General features: G+C 45.5%; 1 protein-coding gene across 1 annotated transcript; it reads left to right on the top strand.

Moving 5' to 3' along the window:
• The first annotated feature begins 489 nt into the window (after positions 1-489).
• Positions 490-18430, top strand: LOC139327783 (kinesin heavy chain-like). The gene is made up of 26 exons (XM_070957751.1): positions 490-1166; positions 2870-2957; positions 3761-3834; positions 4411-4515; positions 4772-4820; positions 4926-4981; positions 5527-5614; positions 5922-6046; positions 6127-6231; positions 6315-6463; positions 7099-7247; positions 9091-9266; positions 9477-9545; positions 9637-9843; positions 10005-10157; positions 10244-10441; positions 10604-10721; positions 10837-10913; positions 11001-11110; positions 11951-12052; positions 12146-12206; positions 15833-15904; positions 15982-16086; positions 16176-16392; positions 16480-16588; positions 16732-18430. Exons 1-25 carry the CDS (start codon positions 1041-1043, stop codon positions 16563-16565), a joined length of 2865 nt encoding a protein of 954 aa, XP_070813852.1. The 5' UTR covers positions 490-1040; the 3' UTR covers positions 16566-16588; positions 16732-18430.
• Positions 18431-18460: the final 30 nt, after the last annotated feature.

Genomic DNA, 18460 nt, shown 5'->3' with positions numbered 1-18460 from the left:
ATTAAAATATAGGAGGAAACACTGGAGACTGCATTAAACAAGACATGCTGTAAACTCACTACTGCTGAACGGGTGAATTTTACTAAGAGTAATTGTAAACATAGAAATACATTAAATAAGCTGACGTTACTTATTATGCAGAATGGTCCATTTTAGACTGATATACAGCTGTTACATGATGGAAATATAAAACTGTGTGTGTGCCAGTCTTTAGGAAAGGCTGCTGCCTGGGACCTTGAGCTGTAATACATCTTCTATTCATCGTATTTATTATTCATAATGTGACTATGCAAATGAACTGGCTGTCAGAAATAAACAGTTCAGTGAAGAGTACAGTATCAACCTCTGTGATGTAGTGTACAGTACAATAAATCAATCATTCTTTATACTTTCTATCTGCTGGTTAAAGATTCATAAAGAAATAAATGCAGGTTTCTTGTGTGCGCGTGCACAGGAGCAACAGTCATGGTGCTGATGGGCGCGCGCCGCGACATCGTGACGGGAGCGCGCTTGTCTTGCGAGTCAGGACGATGCGGTTGTCTGTGCTGCGCATCCGCTCCGGGCTCTGCAAACCGGCCAGCACCCCCCGAGTCTGCCCCCGCCGCTAGGAAACACATCAGCCCACCTCCCGCAGAGACTGTCGGTGTGACCGCTGCAGAGGGAGGCCTGTGCACCGGGACGCAGCGCTGCGGTTGATCCGGTTTTGGCCATGGCGCAGGAAACCAGGAGATACTTGGCTTGGATGAAGGACTCGTTGCGCATCAGATAAACCGGGAGGCTGGTAAACTTTCCGGGGCGAGGAAACCAGGAAGCCCGACGTTTTACCCTCTGGGTATTGCCAATAATGATTTGAGTCTCTTTGTTAATTCTGAACTCTCAATTGGCCCGGGACGCAGGGATAATAATCCAGGCCCTGCTAGAGGGTCCCTGAACCTGATTTTGGGCACCACCCAGCCTGAAACAGACTGTTTTCCAGCCTGCTGTTTGTTTATTTGCTCGTATCATTTGGAGGGGCGGTGTGAACGGTGCCAGCAGCAGACATGATGGATGCGTCGGAGTGCGGGGTGAGGGTGATGTGTCGCTTCAGGCCCCTGAACGAGGCCGAAATCACCAGAGGAGACAAATACATCCCCAAATTCAAAGAGGACGACACGGTGGTCATAACGGCAAGTCTCAGTGTTGTTGTGATGTTGATGTCGTTGACGTGAGTGTGGAGCTGAAAACACAAACACTGCAGTGTCTCAGAGGAAGAAAGTGACCTGAAGCTCTGCAGGCAGGCCGGGGAGGCCGAGTGCGCAGTAAGCTGTGGTCCTGCGGGAGAATTTAGAGGAATATTAGAGCAGAATAACAATTTTATATGCAATATTTCAGAGATGTAAAATGATGTGCATAAGAGAGAGACAGGAGTATGCGTAAAATCAGTCTGCAGCACCTTTCAAGCTGCCTCTGCAGGTTTCTGTGGAGCTAAAATGGAAAAAGGGCTGATGCGATAATAAACCAAATCCAGCCAGTCAATGAATTTTATAAAATAAAATACCACGTCATAATTCTTCAGGACATTTTTGAAGAAAATACTGTAAAATCCCTACATTTAGTACAATTACTGCTTACTACTATTACTACTGGGCTTGAAAACTGGTCAAAAACAATAACAAACAATGGAGATTGTTTACATATCTTCAGAATCAGATCAGATGTTGATAGAAGTCAGAAATGGACAAGTCTAGAAAATACGTGTATTTTTTATGTTTGTTAAATACCAAAAATATCAGGGGAATATTATAGTAGTGCCATGCATTGAAAAAATGTTTGTTTTCAGGGTAAGTCAGGGGTCAAAGGTTATACACACACTGACTCACCAATACAAATATGCCTTCAAGTAGTTTCTTAGTTTGTTGTCTTTTAAATTAGAATTTCCTCCTAAAAATCAACTAGAGAAGTCCTAGATTTGTGTTTTCCCACCTAAGGCAAAAAAGTAAGGCAAAGAAATAGAAAGCTCCATAATCAATGATAATAATCAACAATGATAATCAGTGTGATCTGCTAAATGTACTCCACAGTGAGGAGTTTAACACAGATCTGTCGCCCTGCTCAGTCAGCAGCCTGCATTATTCATTCAGCTGCATTATCACCCAGGAACACAGACTGCACATCACCGCCATCAATCAAACTGCAGAAACACATTAGAGGCGCCCGGCTGTGGCCCCGCGCTCCAATACTGTTTGTGTCAGTGGTTTCCCAGCTTTATCTCTGCTGCCTCCGAGTGCTGAGAGCTGCTTTTCACTGAAATGAGGCTTTAGCCCCCTGAGATGCAGAGTCAGTACTTGGGCAGGGCAGGTGGAGCGATGGATGGTCAGACTGGGAGGACTTCCACTTTAAAACAGCGTGGTGATAGAAACAAGCATCACGTGCCTGAAGCTCATCAATACGTTGATATCGTGACAGGCTCAGAGCTGAGAGACTGCTGCTTTCACAGATTCAGTGACTGCCCCACGCACATGAGCATGCACTATTTTGTGTACTACATGAAGCACGTGGATCTTTCATAATTGATGTGCTTTGCTGATGTAGATCTGCACTGTTTTAGGTCACCCAGTCTGTCGTCTCCGAACTGTTTTCAGGATGTGGATTCCTGATTTGTAAGACATGGCTGAAACACGAAAAGCTGCTTCGGGTCGAGGTGGAGTTTTGTTTCCACTCTGGCGTCCTGTTGGCTTGTGTTGCTTTATGAAAACGAATCCTGATTGATATTCAAGGTTTTGCGGAATAAAATGTGAAACAGTTGGAGATAAGCAAAGATAAAATGTCTCACCAAGCTGTTGTTGGATGTGCTGTTGTCATTAATGCGTCCTGTGTTGGTCTGAAACAGGGTAAACCCTACGTGTTTGACCGTGTGCTGCCGCCCAACACGTCGCAGGAGCAAGTGTACAACCAGTGTGCCAAACAGATCGTTAAAGGTATGAAGGTTTGAGCCTGCCGGAGGGAAAGTGATGAAGCGCTGATCTTATGTAACTGTAATCTATCGTGCTGTGTGTCTTTATCTGTCCTCCACATCTTTAGTCTCTTGTTTTAAAGGTATTTTTTGTACAGTTATTGAATTCATTCAATATTTGATTATCAAGCTTCTGCCTTGGTGCGTAAAAATCTTTGAAAGGACCATTTTGATCGTCATCACTCAGAGACTTGATCTGCATTTTGACTTATGAAGACTTGTCACTTGATCTTAACATGATTCAGTGACTTGAGACTTGACTTGGACTTTATTGGAGGACTTGACACTAGACATGGGGTTGATTCAAGGACTCAAGACCTAACTTGGACTTGATTCAAGGAGTCGAGACTTGACTTTGACTTGACTGGAGGACTTGAGACTCAACTTGGACCTAATTTGAGGATTTGAGATTTGACTAGGACTTGATTTAATGACTTGGCCTTCCCCAGAGGACAGAATGACAGCGGTGGTAGGAGTGCAGTAGTAATAGTGGAATTGGCTGCAGTAGCAAAGGAAGAAGTTGTACTGAAAAGAGTGAAAATACTATTAGGAGGACGGTGAATACTGAAGTATTAATAGCAATAATAGCACTAATCGACATTAGTAATAAAATATGTAAACAGGCTTAGTATTAAAAACAAGTATGAGTAGCATGTGTTTCAAGTTATATTTGTACACAAGCTTAGTAAACATGTACTACTACAGTAGTCCACACCACTGAGTAACATTGTAAGTGTTTTTCACGCTCGTGTTTGCGTCTCGTTCCAGATGTGCTCGGTGGTTACAACGGGACCATCTTCGCCTACGGACAGACGTCCTCTGGGAAGACACACACCATGGAGGTGAGACGCTCCTCCGGGCCAGTATCCATCAGACTTTTTACTGGTAGTGCCAGTCGATAAACCAGTAAATCCCAGAGTGAAAGCCATTGTGTGAAGGCTGTCTGTGACTTTCATTTTGAGCTGCCATCAGAGGATCAGAGCACAGCAGGCATTGTGTAACAGACTTAGCACAAACGCTAAATCCAGCTAAGCTCGGACGCTGGCTGAGCTTCGAGGAATCAAAAGCCTGATAGCAGAGAGCATCTTGTACCCGGAGGGTTTGGCTCCTGCTCACGCTGATGTCCAGATTCACTGTTTCAGAGGCTGCTTGAGTCGATTTTAAGCAGAAAAAGTGGAGACACTCAGAGGAGATCAGCGTCAGGCATCATTACTTCAGCTGGGAGATTAATCCATAAGACAGCAGCTGAAAGCCTCTTCTTAATTCTCTGATCTGATCTGTGACGAGAAACCTCTGCCTCACTGTCTTAATTCCACCTTTGAACCCAGATGTCCCTCTTTAAACTCCTCTCAAGTGGCTTCAAAGTTCAGAAACATAAAAAAAAGTGTTGAAACATCAATGTCGCTTGCTGTGTTCAGGGGAAGCTGCACGACACCCAGCTGATGGGGATCATCCCTCGCATCTCCCACGACATCTTTGACCACATCTACTCCATGGACGAGAACCTGGAGTTTCACATCAAGGTGAGGAACAAAATTACACCTCCAAAAACAAGATAACTGATAAGCTGGTAAGTGGTTTTTGATCTGAAATAAAAGATGGATTCAAGAATCAGTCATAAAGTTTGGTCACCTGTGGGGCTTGAATGTATTTTTTTAGTAGTATTAAAGGTCTTAACCTACTTGTTGTGTAATGCTCATGTAGTTTTTCATGCATATAAATAAAGAGACTGGACAAAGTTATGAGTTTCCATTAAAAGTTTGGAGTTTCTCTCTGCAGGTTTCCTATTTTGAGATCTACTTGGACAAGATCAGAGACCTGCTGGATGGTAAGAAAGACTATTTATCTCTAACCTCTGAGGTAGATTGAACTTTTACTCAGAATATTTTTGAGGAGCAGCATGTGACCGTGGTGATCTCTGTTCTGTTTGAAGTGTCCAAGACGAACCTCGCTGTGCATGAGGACAAAAACAGAGTGCCCTATGTGAAGGTCGGTCAACTGTCCAGAGCTTTGACATAAACTCACATCATCGCTGATGTTCCTGCAGCCAGATTTCAATCTGACATTGTTTGGCATTGTTGATTTTGAAAATTTATATTTGCACTCTTTCCTTCGTTGGGGGATGTGAATAAACGTAGCTTCTGGTGGCTAAAGCTAATTTTTACATGGCTGTTGATGTACAGATTCACCATTAGCCTGTGACACATTTAAATATGTACTTGATGGCTGCATCCATGGCATAACGCTAAAAGACTGAGGCTGAAGCTCCATCAGCGTCCTCACCAGCTATTGATCCAAGTAATGTGTCGAAGGGAGCAGCATCTGTCTGCCCTCTGCCTTTGGAGGAAACCCTTGTTGCTGCTGTTTGAGCATGCATATCAACATGGAAGATTTGTAAAGCTTGACAGGCCTGCCGGTGTTACAGTTGCTAAGCTATGATTGGACAGGTGCTGCTCAGAGGAGGGGTCTAGTGAAGGGTTAATTGTAAACATGTGGCCTTGTTAGAGCTGTGAAAGTCTGTCTGTCTGTCTCAGGGTTGTACTGAGCGTTTTGTGTCCAGTCCAGAGGAAGTGATGGACGTCATTGATGAGGGCAAAGCCAATCGGCACGTTGCAGTGACCAGTATGTATCTTTGGATTTCTGTATTTTAACATCTTTCTCTCTCCTGTTGTACTTAATTAGAAGTAAAAGCATAAAGAAGTATTTACTTCCATCAAATGTGGAAGTAAAAGTATTTTCCTTGCATAATTGTGTCCCCTTTGACCAATATTTTATGATATGATATTACTGGATTATTATCCTGATGCATCGATACTGATAAATGTGGTACAGTAAAAAGTCCCACATTTCCCTCTGAAGTGGACATAATAGATATTGCTGATGCTGTAATTCTGTTTTTTGTTTTTTGTTTTTTTTAATCATCATCTAGACATGAACGAGCACAGCTCTCGCAGCCACAGCATCTTCCTCATCAACATCAAGCAGGAAAACATCGAGACAGAGAAGAAGCTGTCGGGGAAGCTCTACCTGGTCGACCTGGCGGGCAGCGAGAAGGTCGTTCTGAGTTAAATAAAGTTGATATTTAGCCAAAGGTGCTCGCTGTTGAGTTTAATGTTGGCATGTCGTATGAACAGGTCAGTAAGACGGGAGCGGAGGGCGCCGTGTTGGATGAGGCGAAGAACATCAACAAATCTCTGTCAGCGCTGGGAAACGTCATCTCAGCTCTTGCCGAGGGAACGGTGAGGAAGCCAAAGTGAGCTCTGTCTGCACATGTTTGAAAGATCCGAGCTAAAAGTGTGACAGCAATGTGTTTCTCCTCCAGAAAACCCACGTGCCGTACAGAGACAGTAAGATGACTCGGATCCTGCAGGACTCTCTGGGTGGAAACTGTCGCACCACCATCATCATTTGCTGCTCGCCGTCCGTCTACAACGAGGCCGAGACCAAGTCCACGCTCATGTTTGGACAGAGGTACCAATAATGGCAAAACACTCCAGACGTCTGCGTGTGTGTGAAGGTGAACGGCGACATTAGGACTGTGGCTGACGTCAGTGCTGAAAACTAGCAACCAGATGGCTTTGAGTTTCCCACAGTGCATCTTGGTTTATTTCTATTAATAGATCCCTTTGAGGAAACCCTCCACACCTTGTTTGGTTTTTGTGATTCACGTCTTCTCTGTGTAGCTGCTTGTTATTTGCAGTATGTTGTGCTTGGAGCTCATATAAGAGAGGAATCCTGTCTCCACCGAGTCCTGAACAGCAGTGCTGTGTAACAAAACCCTGAAGTCGCATCAGTGACGGGGAGATGAGTGATGAGTGATGAGCGATGAGCGATTAGCGTGCAGCCATCTGCCCTCTGTGAGGAGGAAATGAAGAGTTTCAGTCCAGAATGAGGTGTCCATTGCAACAGCCCAGTGATACAGCTGAATTACATGGAGCGCATAGAGCTAGAAGCAGCAGGAGAAAGAGAAGAGAAGTGAACTGCAACGCACAGAAAGCAATAATGTGTAGAATTAAATGAGTATTTTAACCATGTGCATGTGTTGGTCATCACATTAACAGAGCGAGGGCACACAGAAAAACATCTTTGTCACACTCTGCTTTTAGGGCCAAGACCATCAAGAACACGGTGTCGGTGAACCTGGAGCTGACGGCTGAGGAGTGGAAGAAGAAGTATGAGAAGGAGAAGGAGAAGAACAAGAGCCTGAAAAACGTCATCCAGAGGCTGGAGGCCGAACTCAACCGCTGGAGGAACGGTGAGAGAAAAAGATGAATTGTGCTCATTTATTCAGGTTTTAACTTCAGACCTCCGCAGCTTGTTTATTAAAACGGCTTGAAATTGATGAAAAATGCTTGAATTCATGAAGAATCAGGTGTCGTGATCTCCCTGCAGATGAGTGGTCAGCTACAGCCTAACTGTGCCTCTAACGTCGTGTGCTGGTGGAGGTGTTGATATATGCTTCAGATGATATTTAAAGACGCTGTCAAGGGCGTTTTGCTGTGTTGATTTGTTTCTGCTCCTCTGAGACTGCAGTGTCTCCCCCACAGCATCCTCGCCCTTTTTCCATCTCTGTTGCATAGTAACCACTCAAACCCCACCTCTCTCTCTCTCTCTCTCTCTCTCTCTCTCTCTCTCTCTCTCTCTCTCTCTCTCTCTCTCTCTCTCTCTCTCTCTCTGGCCGTTGTTTTTTTCAATCTTCTAATTCCCCTGCGGATGCTGATAACACTCCCCCTCCTTAGCAACAAATCAGCTCAGCTGCAGCCTCTAAAGCCTACACTCCTCTCACACACACACACACACACACACACACATACACACACACACACACACACACACGATGCTGATGCAGTGTTTCTGACATGAGTCAGCCTCTGGCTCTGAGCCGCTCCATTTAAACAGAGGAGCTCTTCACCTTCTTCTCCGTCTTCTCATTTGCTGACAGCTTTCGTGGCAGTCGAAGCAGACCTCAATTAAGAAGTCAATAATTATTACAGCATCACTTCTTTCATCTGAGGTCGCACTGCCGCTGCCAGGCCGTGCACAAATAAGCACACAAAAGCTAAAACAGTGAAGCTCTTCAAACTGGACTTTTACTCAGGACCCCTCTGCAGAGGATGGGGAACCCGTCATAGTTGATTCTGGACTCTAGTGGTGCAAAATTTGAGATTGTGAGTAATTTAGTGTCAACCCAAAACAACCAGAGCAGTACCTGACCAATACTGGACTACTGAGTGTTAGTAAATCCACCTGTTTTTTTTTTTTTCTGTTTTTTTTCCTCAGGCAGGTGAAGTCAGTACAACTTCCAACCAGCAGGCTTGCAGCCTCAGGTGTAGCTCAGTGAGATGAGGTGTTGCTACCTTGATGCTTTGAGGTTGCTGGATCAAATCCCACCTGTCCTAAGATTTTCAAGGTTTTCTCTAAAGTATTGTAGAGGACAAATATAAGTCCCGAACCGGTGAAGGTAAGCTCAGGTGTAGCACATTGTGATAAGTCACTGATGTGGTTGGTGCTGCTATCTGAGGTTGAGGGATCAAATCTTAGCTCTAGTTGATTCTGGACTCTAGTGGTGCAATTTCTGAGTAATTTAGTGTCAGTCCAAAACAACCAGAGCAGCACCTGGCCAATGCTGACACTCTTGTGCAAGTACAGTAATTGTGATATTTTAATTTGAAGTATTTCAATTACTAGTTGCTGCCAAATGTAGTGGAATTACTGTAGTAACATGCCATACTGAAAGGATTCCCATAAAAACATCACTTTCAAATTGTCTGAGATGTTTTCATTACAGGAAGTTTGATAATATACTAACTGTTAGCATGGTGTCTGTAGACATGTCAGTGTGCCTCACAGCTGAAAGTAATTACATTTTAGGCTGACAAAGTCCAGTTTAGCCTGATGGAAGCTAAATGTGCTGAAAATGTGGAGCTGACTCTGACAAGATGAGCCTAAAAGTGTCCTAAAATGGACACCATACAGAGGATATGACACTTTGAGAGAAGACATGATAACAATATAATGATAAAACACACAGTGTGACATGTTATGATAAAAATACGCGACAGGAGGTTGAAGATGTGACAGAGGAGTCTGTGTTACAGGGGAGGACGTTCCTGAGGAGGAGCAGCTGAGCTCCAAGGATCAGAAGAGCATCGAGCCGTGTGACATCATCATTGACAACCTGCTGCCGGCCGGAGGAGGCGTCTCGGTCTCCAGCGACGAGCGGAGCAAGTACGAGGAGGACATCAGCAACCTCTACAAACAGCTGGATGACAAGGTGACACCGACTCCTCCCTGTCCTCTGCACTTTCTGCTCCTCTTTCATTGCATGTCCTGTCTGAACTGCACTTCTGCTGCAGCATGGCTCTGTTTTGAGTGGGATAGTTCATCTGGAGAAGGACTAAAAACTCCTCTCCTCATTTTTCTGCACTGTTTTTGTCACTTGACGCCACTCACGTGACTTAATTTCCTCTTCATATTTCTACAGGATGATGAGATCAACCTACAAAGTCAGCTGGCTGAAAAACTGAAGGAGCAGATGATGGACCAGGAAGAGGTTTGTCCCCCAGCCCATGAAGGTTAAATGTTTTGTTATTAAGTTGTGACACATTTTTAATGTATCTACCGACACCGTATGTCCATCTTAGCTGCTGGCATCGACGCGGCGCGACTACGAGAAGATCCAGGAGGAGCTGTGCCGGCTGCAGACGGAGAACGAGCTGGCCAAGGAGGAGGTGAAGGAGGTGCTGCAGGCCCTGGAGGAGCTGGCCGTCAACTACGACCAGAAGAGCCAAGAGGTGGAGGAGAGAGATCAGGCCAACCTGCAGCTGACCGAGGAGCTGCAGCACAAGGCGGTGAGCGGACAGAGACCATTAATCCAAAAACAGCAGATAGAAGAGAAAAACACTGTTTTTCTGCAGAATGAGTACTTTTATTTTTGATGTGTGTGTGTGTGTGTGTGTGTGTGTGTGTGTGTGTGTGTGTGTGTGTGTGCGTGCGTGTGTGTTGTGTACAGGCGCTGCTCTCGGTGGTGCAGAGGGAGCTGAATCAGCTGCAGGAGCTGAACGGCCTGCAGAGGAAGAGAGCCGCCGAGGTCCTCAACCTGCTGCTGCGCGACCTCAGCGACATCGGCGCCATCATCGGCACCAGTGACGTCAAGACCGCCGCGGTGAGGACGGACACACACACACACACATATGCACACGCTCACACGTCACCTTCCGCACTGACACACCTGCGCCTCCTCCCCCTCAGTCCTCAGAGACGAAGGGGAACGGCTCGGCGGTGGAGGAGGAGTTCACCGTGGCTCGCCTCTACATCAGCAAGATGAAGTCTGAGGTCAAATCTCTGGTGAACCGCAGCAAGCAGCTGGAGAGCGCTCAGGCCGACGCCCACCGCAAGATCCAGGCCAATGAGAAGGAGCTGGCGTCCTGTCAGCTGCTCATCTCCCAGGTAACCGTCACATAAGGACCCCATTTTTACTTACTTTTTCACTTCAAAATGATGAAGTTTCTTCTGTTGTACTTGCTGAAAGTCCCTCTGGAGGAATGACTGAACATTCCTCGTGTTTGTGGTAAACCGTCCACGGTGTTTGTGTGTCCCCTCTGTGTGCAGCACCAGGCCAAGATCAAGTCTCTGACTGACTACATGCAAAACATGGAGCAGAAGAAGAGGCAGCTGGAGGAGAGTCAGGACGCTCTGACCGAGGAGCTCGCCAGACTGCACGCTCAGGGTTGGTTCACAGCCTCCAAGTCTCCACAAACGCTTCAGAAACATCTTTTGATTGAAGGTGTAATGATAACCTGAGCCGCATGTCCAGTATTCACTTCTTCTTTGTTGGCTCTCAGAGAAAAGACATGAGGTGTCGGGGGAGGAGAAGGAGAAGGAGGACATCAGCAGACTGGATGGAGACGATGACATCAAGGTGAGGAGAGGTGGACCTGGTGGGATCCGCAGCCGTCAAACGGTATGAAATGATTGTTTGTCTCCTGTGTGCTTCTGCGTCCTCCAGAAGACGCTGGAGGAGCAGCTGGAGAACCACAGGGAGGCTCATCAGAAGCAGCTCAGCCGCCTCCGAGACGAGATCGAAGACAAGCAGAGGATGCTGGACGAGCTCACAGAGTAAGGACGTATCAGTGTGCACACAGTACCGCTGATGTAGAAACACTTTCCCTAAAAACTAATGTAACTTGAATAAAAGTTTCAGATTTAATTTCATAACTGAAGATACTTTTGGTGCTGCTTTGAGCTTCTCACAGCAAAACAAAGCAAACAAAGGAAATGTTTACACCACAAGAGGGCAGCAGCTACACTTGAAGCACCAGAGGGGTTCTGTTTGTCTGTGTGACAGCTGATGCTTGGCAGGTGATGTTTGCTTCAAGGTCCTGGTGAAATCCACTCTCTTCCATCTCAGTTTTCACAAGCCCTCCTGATTTTACTCCGCATGGTTCAGGGTTTAACTTGAGTCTGAATTCCACTCAAGTACATTTTCAAAGAGAGACTGAAAAGCTGCTGCATCCCGGCTTCAAAGTCAGTTTCCTCGCTTCGGTTTTCAAAGCTTCCAGATCAGCCAGAGACTAAATTTCTGCAGCTTCTGAGAATTAGCTCAGTAGGTTAAAACCCTCTTTTTAAATGTGAGACTTGTGTGTGTTCAAATCCTGCTTTGACTTAAAAGCCCAAATCTTGTTTTGAAGCCGAACAGAGAGAGTGGAGTGTGTCTGCAGGTCAGTGTGTGTGGAGGATGCATTTATCAGTGCTGAAATAAAGCAAATATGTTACCAGAAAGAATAAATATCTGCAATACTGAATAAATCATGAGATGCAAAGAGGAAGTTAAAAAAAGTTCCCATTCCCAACATTTATGTATGACTCTACAAAAATATTCCTTTATTTGTGTGTTTATTTCAGAGATCAGTGCTGTTTGATTGTGTCATGGCAGTTTTCTTCTTCTTCCCCTCGCAGCCTAAACCAGGGTCTGCTGTTGGAGCAGGAGAGGCTCATGTCGGACTACGACAAGCTGAAGGCTGAAGAGCAGGAGAAGGATGTGAAGCTGCAGAAACTCATGTAGGTCCCACTGAGCTCTGCTGTCTGACTGCACTTTTCCTGATTTGTATCTGCTGAAAACGTTTCGGCGTAATTTGTCTGTTTTCTGTCCAGACTGCTGAATGAGCAGAGGGAGCAGGCCAGAGAGGACCTGAAGGGCCTGGAGGAGACTGTGGTCAGTGTCTCTGCCTCTGTGTACTCTGTATGTCAGGGTACTTCAACAGCCATGCTTCTTCACACACTGAGCAAAATATAGAATATATAAAATAATACACTGAGCGAGTTTTATTCACAGGAACACAACTTTATTTACATATCATGTGTGAGACAAGCTTTCACAGTGTCTCATTACATCAGAATCTTTAAATATCTGCAGTTATTTTCAGGCACGTGCAGACTTTAAGTGGAAGAAGGCACAAAAGCAAGTTGGATAAAATCATGTTATGGAAATGAACTGGGGAAACAAACACACACTAGTTCCAGTCAATCTCTGAAAGAAGAGAACATGTTTTCATGCTGGAAGGAACTCAAACGCACCACCTCGGGTTAGAACCTTGTGTCCCAGGTGCTGCCAGGATTGATGGTCGCCTGCATGTTTCTGGATGCAACAGGTGCATTATTTAAAAATGAACCAAGGCACAGAATGTCAGTCATGGTGTGAAAGGCTGTCAGAAAAGAACTCAGGGTGTGAACGGCTCTGTGGAGCAGTGGCAGTGTCCATGCTTGGTTAAGTGTCTGTGACAGGGTTCAAATCCAAGCTCACCTGTCGCCTCATTTTTTCTATTGTTGTCTCCTCAGTCATTAAGAGGATAAATATACATTCCAACCAGCACAAGTCAAGTTCAGGTGTAGCTCAGTGAGCTAAGTTGCGGCTTCCTGATGGTGCTAAGAACAAAGAATCGAATCCACCTGTTGTTTTCAGTTTTTTACTCAGGCAGGTGAACAGTCAGTACAACTTCCAACCAGCAGGCTTGCAGCCTCAGGTGTAGCTCAGTGGGATAAGTTGTTGCTATCTTGTTTCTTGAAGGTTGCTGGATCAATTCCAATCTGTTGTGAAATTTTGTTTTACTTGTAAACCACGTGTAGCTTGGTTGCTTTTTCTTAATGGTTGAAGAAAAAATGATGAAATCCTCTTATCATGATGTTTTCAGTTTCTTCCTCAATCAATAGAAAAAACAGTACATAGCAGTAAAGCAGTAAACTAGCATAGCAGGAAGCTGTCAGCCTCAGGTGTAGCTCATTAACATAATGACCATGCTCCTTTCCCCCTCCCCTTGCCTTTGTTGGGGGGGGGGGGGGGGGATGCCTCATGCCCCCCTCCGCCCCTCAAAACCAAAATGAAAGTTGAGGGGCGGAGGGGGGCATGAGGCATCCCCCCCCCCCCCAACAAAAGCAAGGGGAGGGGGAAAGGAGCAAGGTCATTTATGTCAATGAGCTACACCTGAGGCTGACAGCTTCCTGCCCCCCACTCCCACTGCCCCCCCCCCCCCCCCCCCAAAAAAAAAAAAGGCAGCCCCCCCTTCCCAACACTTGGGAGGGGGATTTTTCGGAGGGGGGGGGCAGGGCCCACCAGGCTTCATAAGATTTGAACACCCAACCTTTGTCTCCAGAGTCCTCCTCTTACAGCCTGAGCTATAGGACAGACAGCTGGCTGCTGCCTGTCAGAGCTTTTCTCTTCTTTCTTTGGATATCGGTCTGCAAAAGTCAAGCAAAGACAGCACTCAGCCTCTCTTCAAGTATTTATTCTCACATCACCCCAAAAAGATGACAAATGCTAATTCTGGGCATCCAAGTGCTCATTAGTTTTAAAGAAGGTGAATCCATTTATCACCATTGGTAAGGTGGTGATCTTCTTCTTCTCTTCTTCTAAACACAGGACTTGTAGTTAATTAATATAATAACAATCATCCTGTTTTCTATATTTAAAAAGAAAAATGAAAGCTACTTGTTTTGTAGGATTTAAAGTACCTATAGTTGGGGGTGGGTGGTGTCCCAGTTTTGTCAGTCATGGATTTTGCAGTAACGTGCAGGTTGAGGAAAACGCACGCATTACATTACATATTACATACATGACACACGAGTTAGGCAACAGTCCTCCCCTCGCTAATGAACACCTACTTTATTATAACGCTGACTTCTCCCTAATGTTCTCACATCACGATGACATAGAATTAACATATCAGTGTGAAAAACCTAAATGGATTCACCTTCTTTAAAACTAATGAGCACTTGGATGCCCAGAATTAGCATTTGTCATCTTTTTGGGGTGATGTGAGAATAAATACTTGAAGAGAGGCTGAGTGCTGTCTTTGCTTGACTTTTGCAGACCGATATCCAAAGAAAGAAGAGAAAAGCTCTGACAGGCAGCAGCCAGCTGTCTGTCCTATAGCTCAGACTGTAAGAGGAGGACTCCGGAGTCAAAAGTTAAGTGTTCAAATCTTATGAAGCCTGGTGGGCCCTGCCCCCCCCCCCCCAAAAAAATCCCCCTCCCAAGTGTTGGGGTGGTTTGCTGCCCTTTTTTTTTTTTTTTTTTTTTGGGGGGGGGGGGGGGGGGGGGGCGCAGTGGGGGGGGCAGTGGGAGTGGGGGGCAGGAAGCTGTCAGCCTCAGGTGTAGCTCATTGACATAAATGACCTTGCTCCTTTTCCCCCTCCCCTTGCTTTCTTGGGGGGGGGGGGATGCCTCATGCCCCCCTCCGCCCCTCAACTTACCATTTTGGTTTTGAGGGGCGGAGGGGGGCATGAGGCATCCCCCCCCCCCTACAAAAGCAAGGGGAGGGGGAAAGGAGCATGGTCATTATGTTAATGAGCTACACCTGAGGCTGACAGCTTCCTGCTATGCTAGTTTACTGCTTTACTGCTATGTACTGTTTTTTCTATTGATTGAGGAAGAAACTGAAAACATCATGATAAGAGGATTTGATCATTTTTTCTTCAACCATTAAGAAAAAGCAACTCATCTCACTCAGCTACACTTGGTTTACAAGTAAAACACAATTTCACAACAGACTGGAATTGATCCAGCAACCTTCAAGAATCAAGATAGCAACAGCTTATCCCACTGAGCTACACCTGAGGCTGCAAGCCTGCTGGTTGGAAGTTGTACTGACTGTTCACCTGCCTGAGTAAAAAACTGAAAACAACAGGTGGATTCAATTCTTTGTTCTTAACACCATCAGGAAGCCGCAACTTAGCTCACTGAGCTACACCTGAACTTGATTTGCACTGGTTGGAATGTATATTTATCCTCTTAATGAGGTCAGCCTCTGTGTTTGTTAAGCTTACTGTGGGAATAACAGATCATACCAAATAGGAAGTGTGTTTTGAACAAGTCAATCAAACAAGTAAACAAAACAAGTGTTCCTGAAAGGGTGTTTAAACAAATACAAAAACATTTATTTCCTGGACATCAGCATTAAAAACCGGATGCTGTTCCACCAAAATAAGTAAAAATCTAAGCTGCTAATGGAGTATTTCAGACACTTAAAAGAAGTTCTTGCTTTTCAATCAATTCTGACACACACCTGATACCCAGTGTATTTTATTGTCACACGTCGATTTTTCTACAACATCAGGTTTCCTTCAATGTCAGAACACAAGACAACCAGAAGAATTCAAAAACCAAGAAAATGTCAAAACCTAGAATAAAAGTGATATGATACACACTCCATTGCATCAGTCAGAATAACAAATGACAAGCAAGCTGCTCTCTCAGCCGTCAGCCATGCACTCGCTCACACACACACTTGTATCTTATAATGGGGTATTTTACTGTGTTTTACTCATTTTATTTTATTCTCTCAGGCCAAAGAGCTGCAGACTCTGCACAACCTGCGCAAGCTCTTCGTCCAGGACCTCACCACGCGGGTGAAGAAGGTACAGCACTGTCCTCTGGTTGTGAACGCACAGCATTTTTCTGACTCCAGTGTTGACGCTGAGCTCTGTGTTTCCAGAGTGCAGAGCTGGACTGTGAGGAGGGACTTGGCAACGTGGCCCAGAAACAGAAGATCTCCTTCCTGGAGAACAACTTGGAACAGCTCACCAAGGTCCACAAGCAGGTAATGTAATGAAACTGTGACGTGAAGTACAGGTACCTTACAATGGTACTTACTGTAAGTACTTAGTTACCTCCCCTCTCTGCCATCAGCTGGTGCGGGACAACGCAGACCTTCGCTGCGAGCTGCCCAAGCTGGAGAAACGTCTACGTGCCACGGCCGAGCGAGTCAAAGCCCTGGAGAACGCCCTGAAGGAGGCCAAGGAGAATGCCATGAGGGACCGCAAGCGCTACCAGCAAGAGGTGGATCGCATCAAAGAGGCCGTCCGGGCCAAAAACATGGCCAGGAGGGGGTTCTCCGCACAGATCGGTGAGCTGGCAGCCACATTCAACACACGGAGGGAAGGGAAAAGGTCATATATGTAACTGAATCACCGCTTTCTTCTCTGTGCCTCAGCAAAGCCCATCCGACCAGGCCATCATCCGCTGTCGTCCCCCATCAGCAGCTCCATCAGGGCTGGAGGCATCTACACCCACAACTGAAACCACAACCGCAAGTCAACGCTGTGAGTCCTGACTGTGATGATGTGTTCACAAGTAAAAGCAGTGACTTGTGTTAACCACCAGGGGGCAGATATGTCCAATAACTCTTCTACTTATGTGCTTCAACATGAGAAATTCCATTTAAATTCCTCATTTCTTCCTTCAGACAGACCATAAACAACTCGATGCATGCCCACTGCCCCACCTGGAACCACAAGCCCCGCCCCTCCTGTTGGAGCACCAATGGGAGGCCATCACGACAGACTGTCAGCGCTCAGAGAAGCGGCATCCAAACATCCATCGTGTATATACTGACATGAGATGTAAACACGAGATATCGGAGGCCTCGCTTAGAAAATGTTCTGCTTTATGTCCAAAATTATGGTTTCAGGGAAAAAGTGACCAATGAAAACCAGTTTTCTGTGATTCTCCTGGTTCTAGATTTTTCATTTGTATTCGTAATTACGCCACAGAATAAATAAAGCATAACATTTAAAAACGAGGCCCTGAGTCTCTCAGTGAAACCGACTCACCTGCACTCAAGTGTCGCAGGTTATTTGTTTCTGATTTATGATTGTGACGATAAGTTTATACGACTGTCCAAAGCTTGCAGAGCCAGACGGGAAAGGCAGAGCTGTAGATTTATAATTTAATCTTAAACCAGCATTCATTCACTTAAACCAACAGTTTGACATTTTGGGAACACGCTGATGATTGACAGCACTCTCATGTCATGTCAAGGTGTGGCTCCATATTTTAAGTCCAGACATGACAGTGGTACGTTCTCATCTGTCAGTGAAAAAAGCAAATAAGAGCACATCCCAGAATGTGGATCTGTCCCTGTAAGAGCGTCATGTTTTGTTTGTTTTTACTGCCATCGCAGCTCAAAGCCTTTGAGTTTATTACCTGGATAACGTCGAAGGCTGCAGGTGGAGCCACTTGCAAGGAATTTTGAGTTATTCCTCAGACATGCTGTAAAAATCAGAAGAAGAGCTCTAAAAAACTAAAATTACGAGCGCATTTGAAGGCAGCATCGGACCTTCTGTTGGCCCATCTGCTGTACGTCTCTGGTGTCGTCCCTACAGGTGACAATCATCAAAAAGTACAAAGCTGGGGCATTTCTCAGCAGGATGTGCATGTAAAATAAGTAATCTGATTACACTTTAATGACACATTTCTTCCCAGGTTGTAGCTGAACGTTCTCACGGTTTAGGACTGCGGCTGCTGTAGAGTGGACAGGATTTATGCATCGTCCTGTAGTCCTGCAGGGACACTGACCAGCCAATCAGGCGTTCCCTGGGCCCAGAACAGTGCTGCATTATCACAGAAAACTACAGCAGGAAAAGGAAAGAGGGACGTTATTGTTAAATTTCTGTAAAGGTCCTGATCAGCCAATCAGAGACCTCACAACAGACCTCGTGCCTTTAGAATCAGCAGAATGAAATCTAAAGATTGAAACCCTCTAATCAAAGATACTTCAGCTGTCTGAGCTTCTTTCCCTTGCGCCGCCTCTTTAGCATGTTTTGAGCTCAATATTATGTCAGATGCTACTTTTGGTTGCTGAGAGCGTCCAACGATTCGTCGCTCCAGATGTTGCCAAAGCTTCTTTCTGTGATCGTCTGTTTGGAGGCAGCAGGCGGCTGCACGCCACCCGTGAACGAGTGCACCTGCATGGAGCTTGTGTCGAAGGCATGCTCAGGGAGGACAGACAGGATGTTTGTATACGCTGTGCGTTGGCCTCATCATGATGTACATTTTCAGTTTGCAGGATGGTTTTTTTTTTTGGTTCTTGTTTCATTTGGCTGTGGCATCATATCTCTGAATATACCTGATGCAGTAAAGCTAATAAAGTTGTATCTATTTAACTTTCATGGTTCCTCTCTGGTGAAAATAAG

Source organism: Chaetodon trifascialis, chromosome 24, assembly GCF_039877785.1.
Source record: "Chaetodon trifascialis isolate fChaTrf1 chromosome 24, fChaTrf1.hap1, whole genome shotgun sequence".
Taxonomy (NCBI): domain Eukaryota; kingdom Metazoa; phylum Chordata; class Actinopteri; order Chaetodontiformes; family Chaetodontidae; genus Chaetodon; species Chaetodon trifascialis.
The sequence above is the reverse complement of the archived record's forward strand: the minus strand, read 5'-3'. Positions and strand labels throughout refer to the sequence as shown.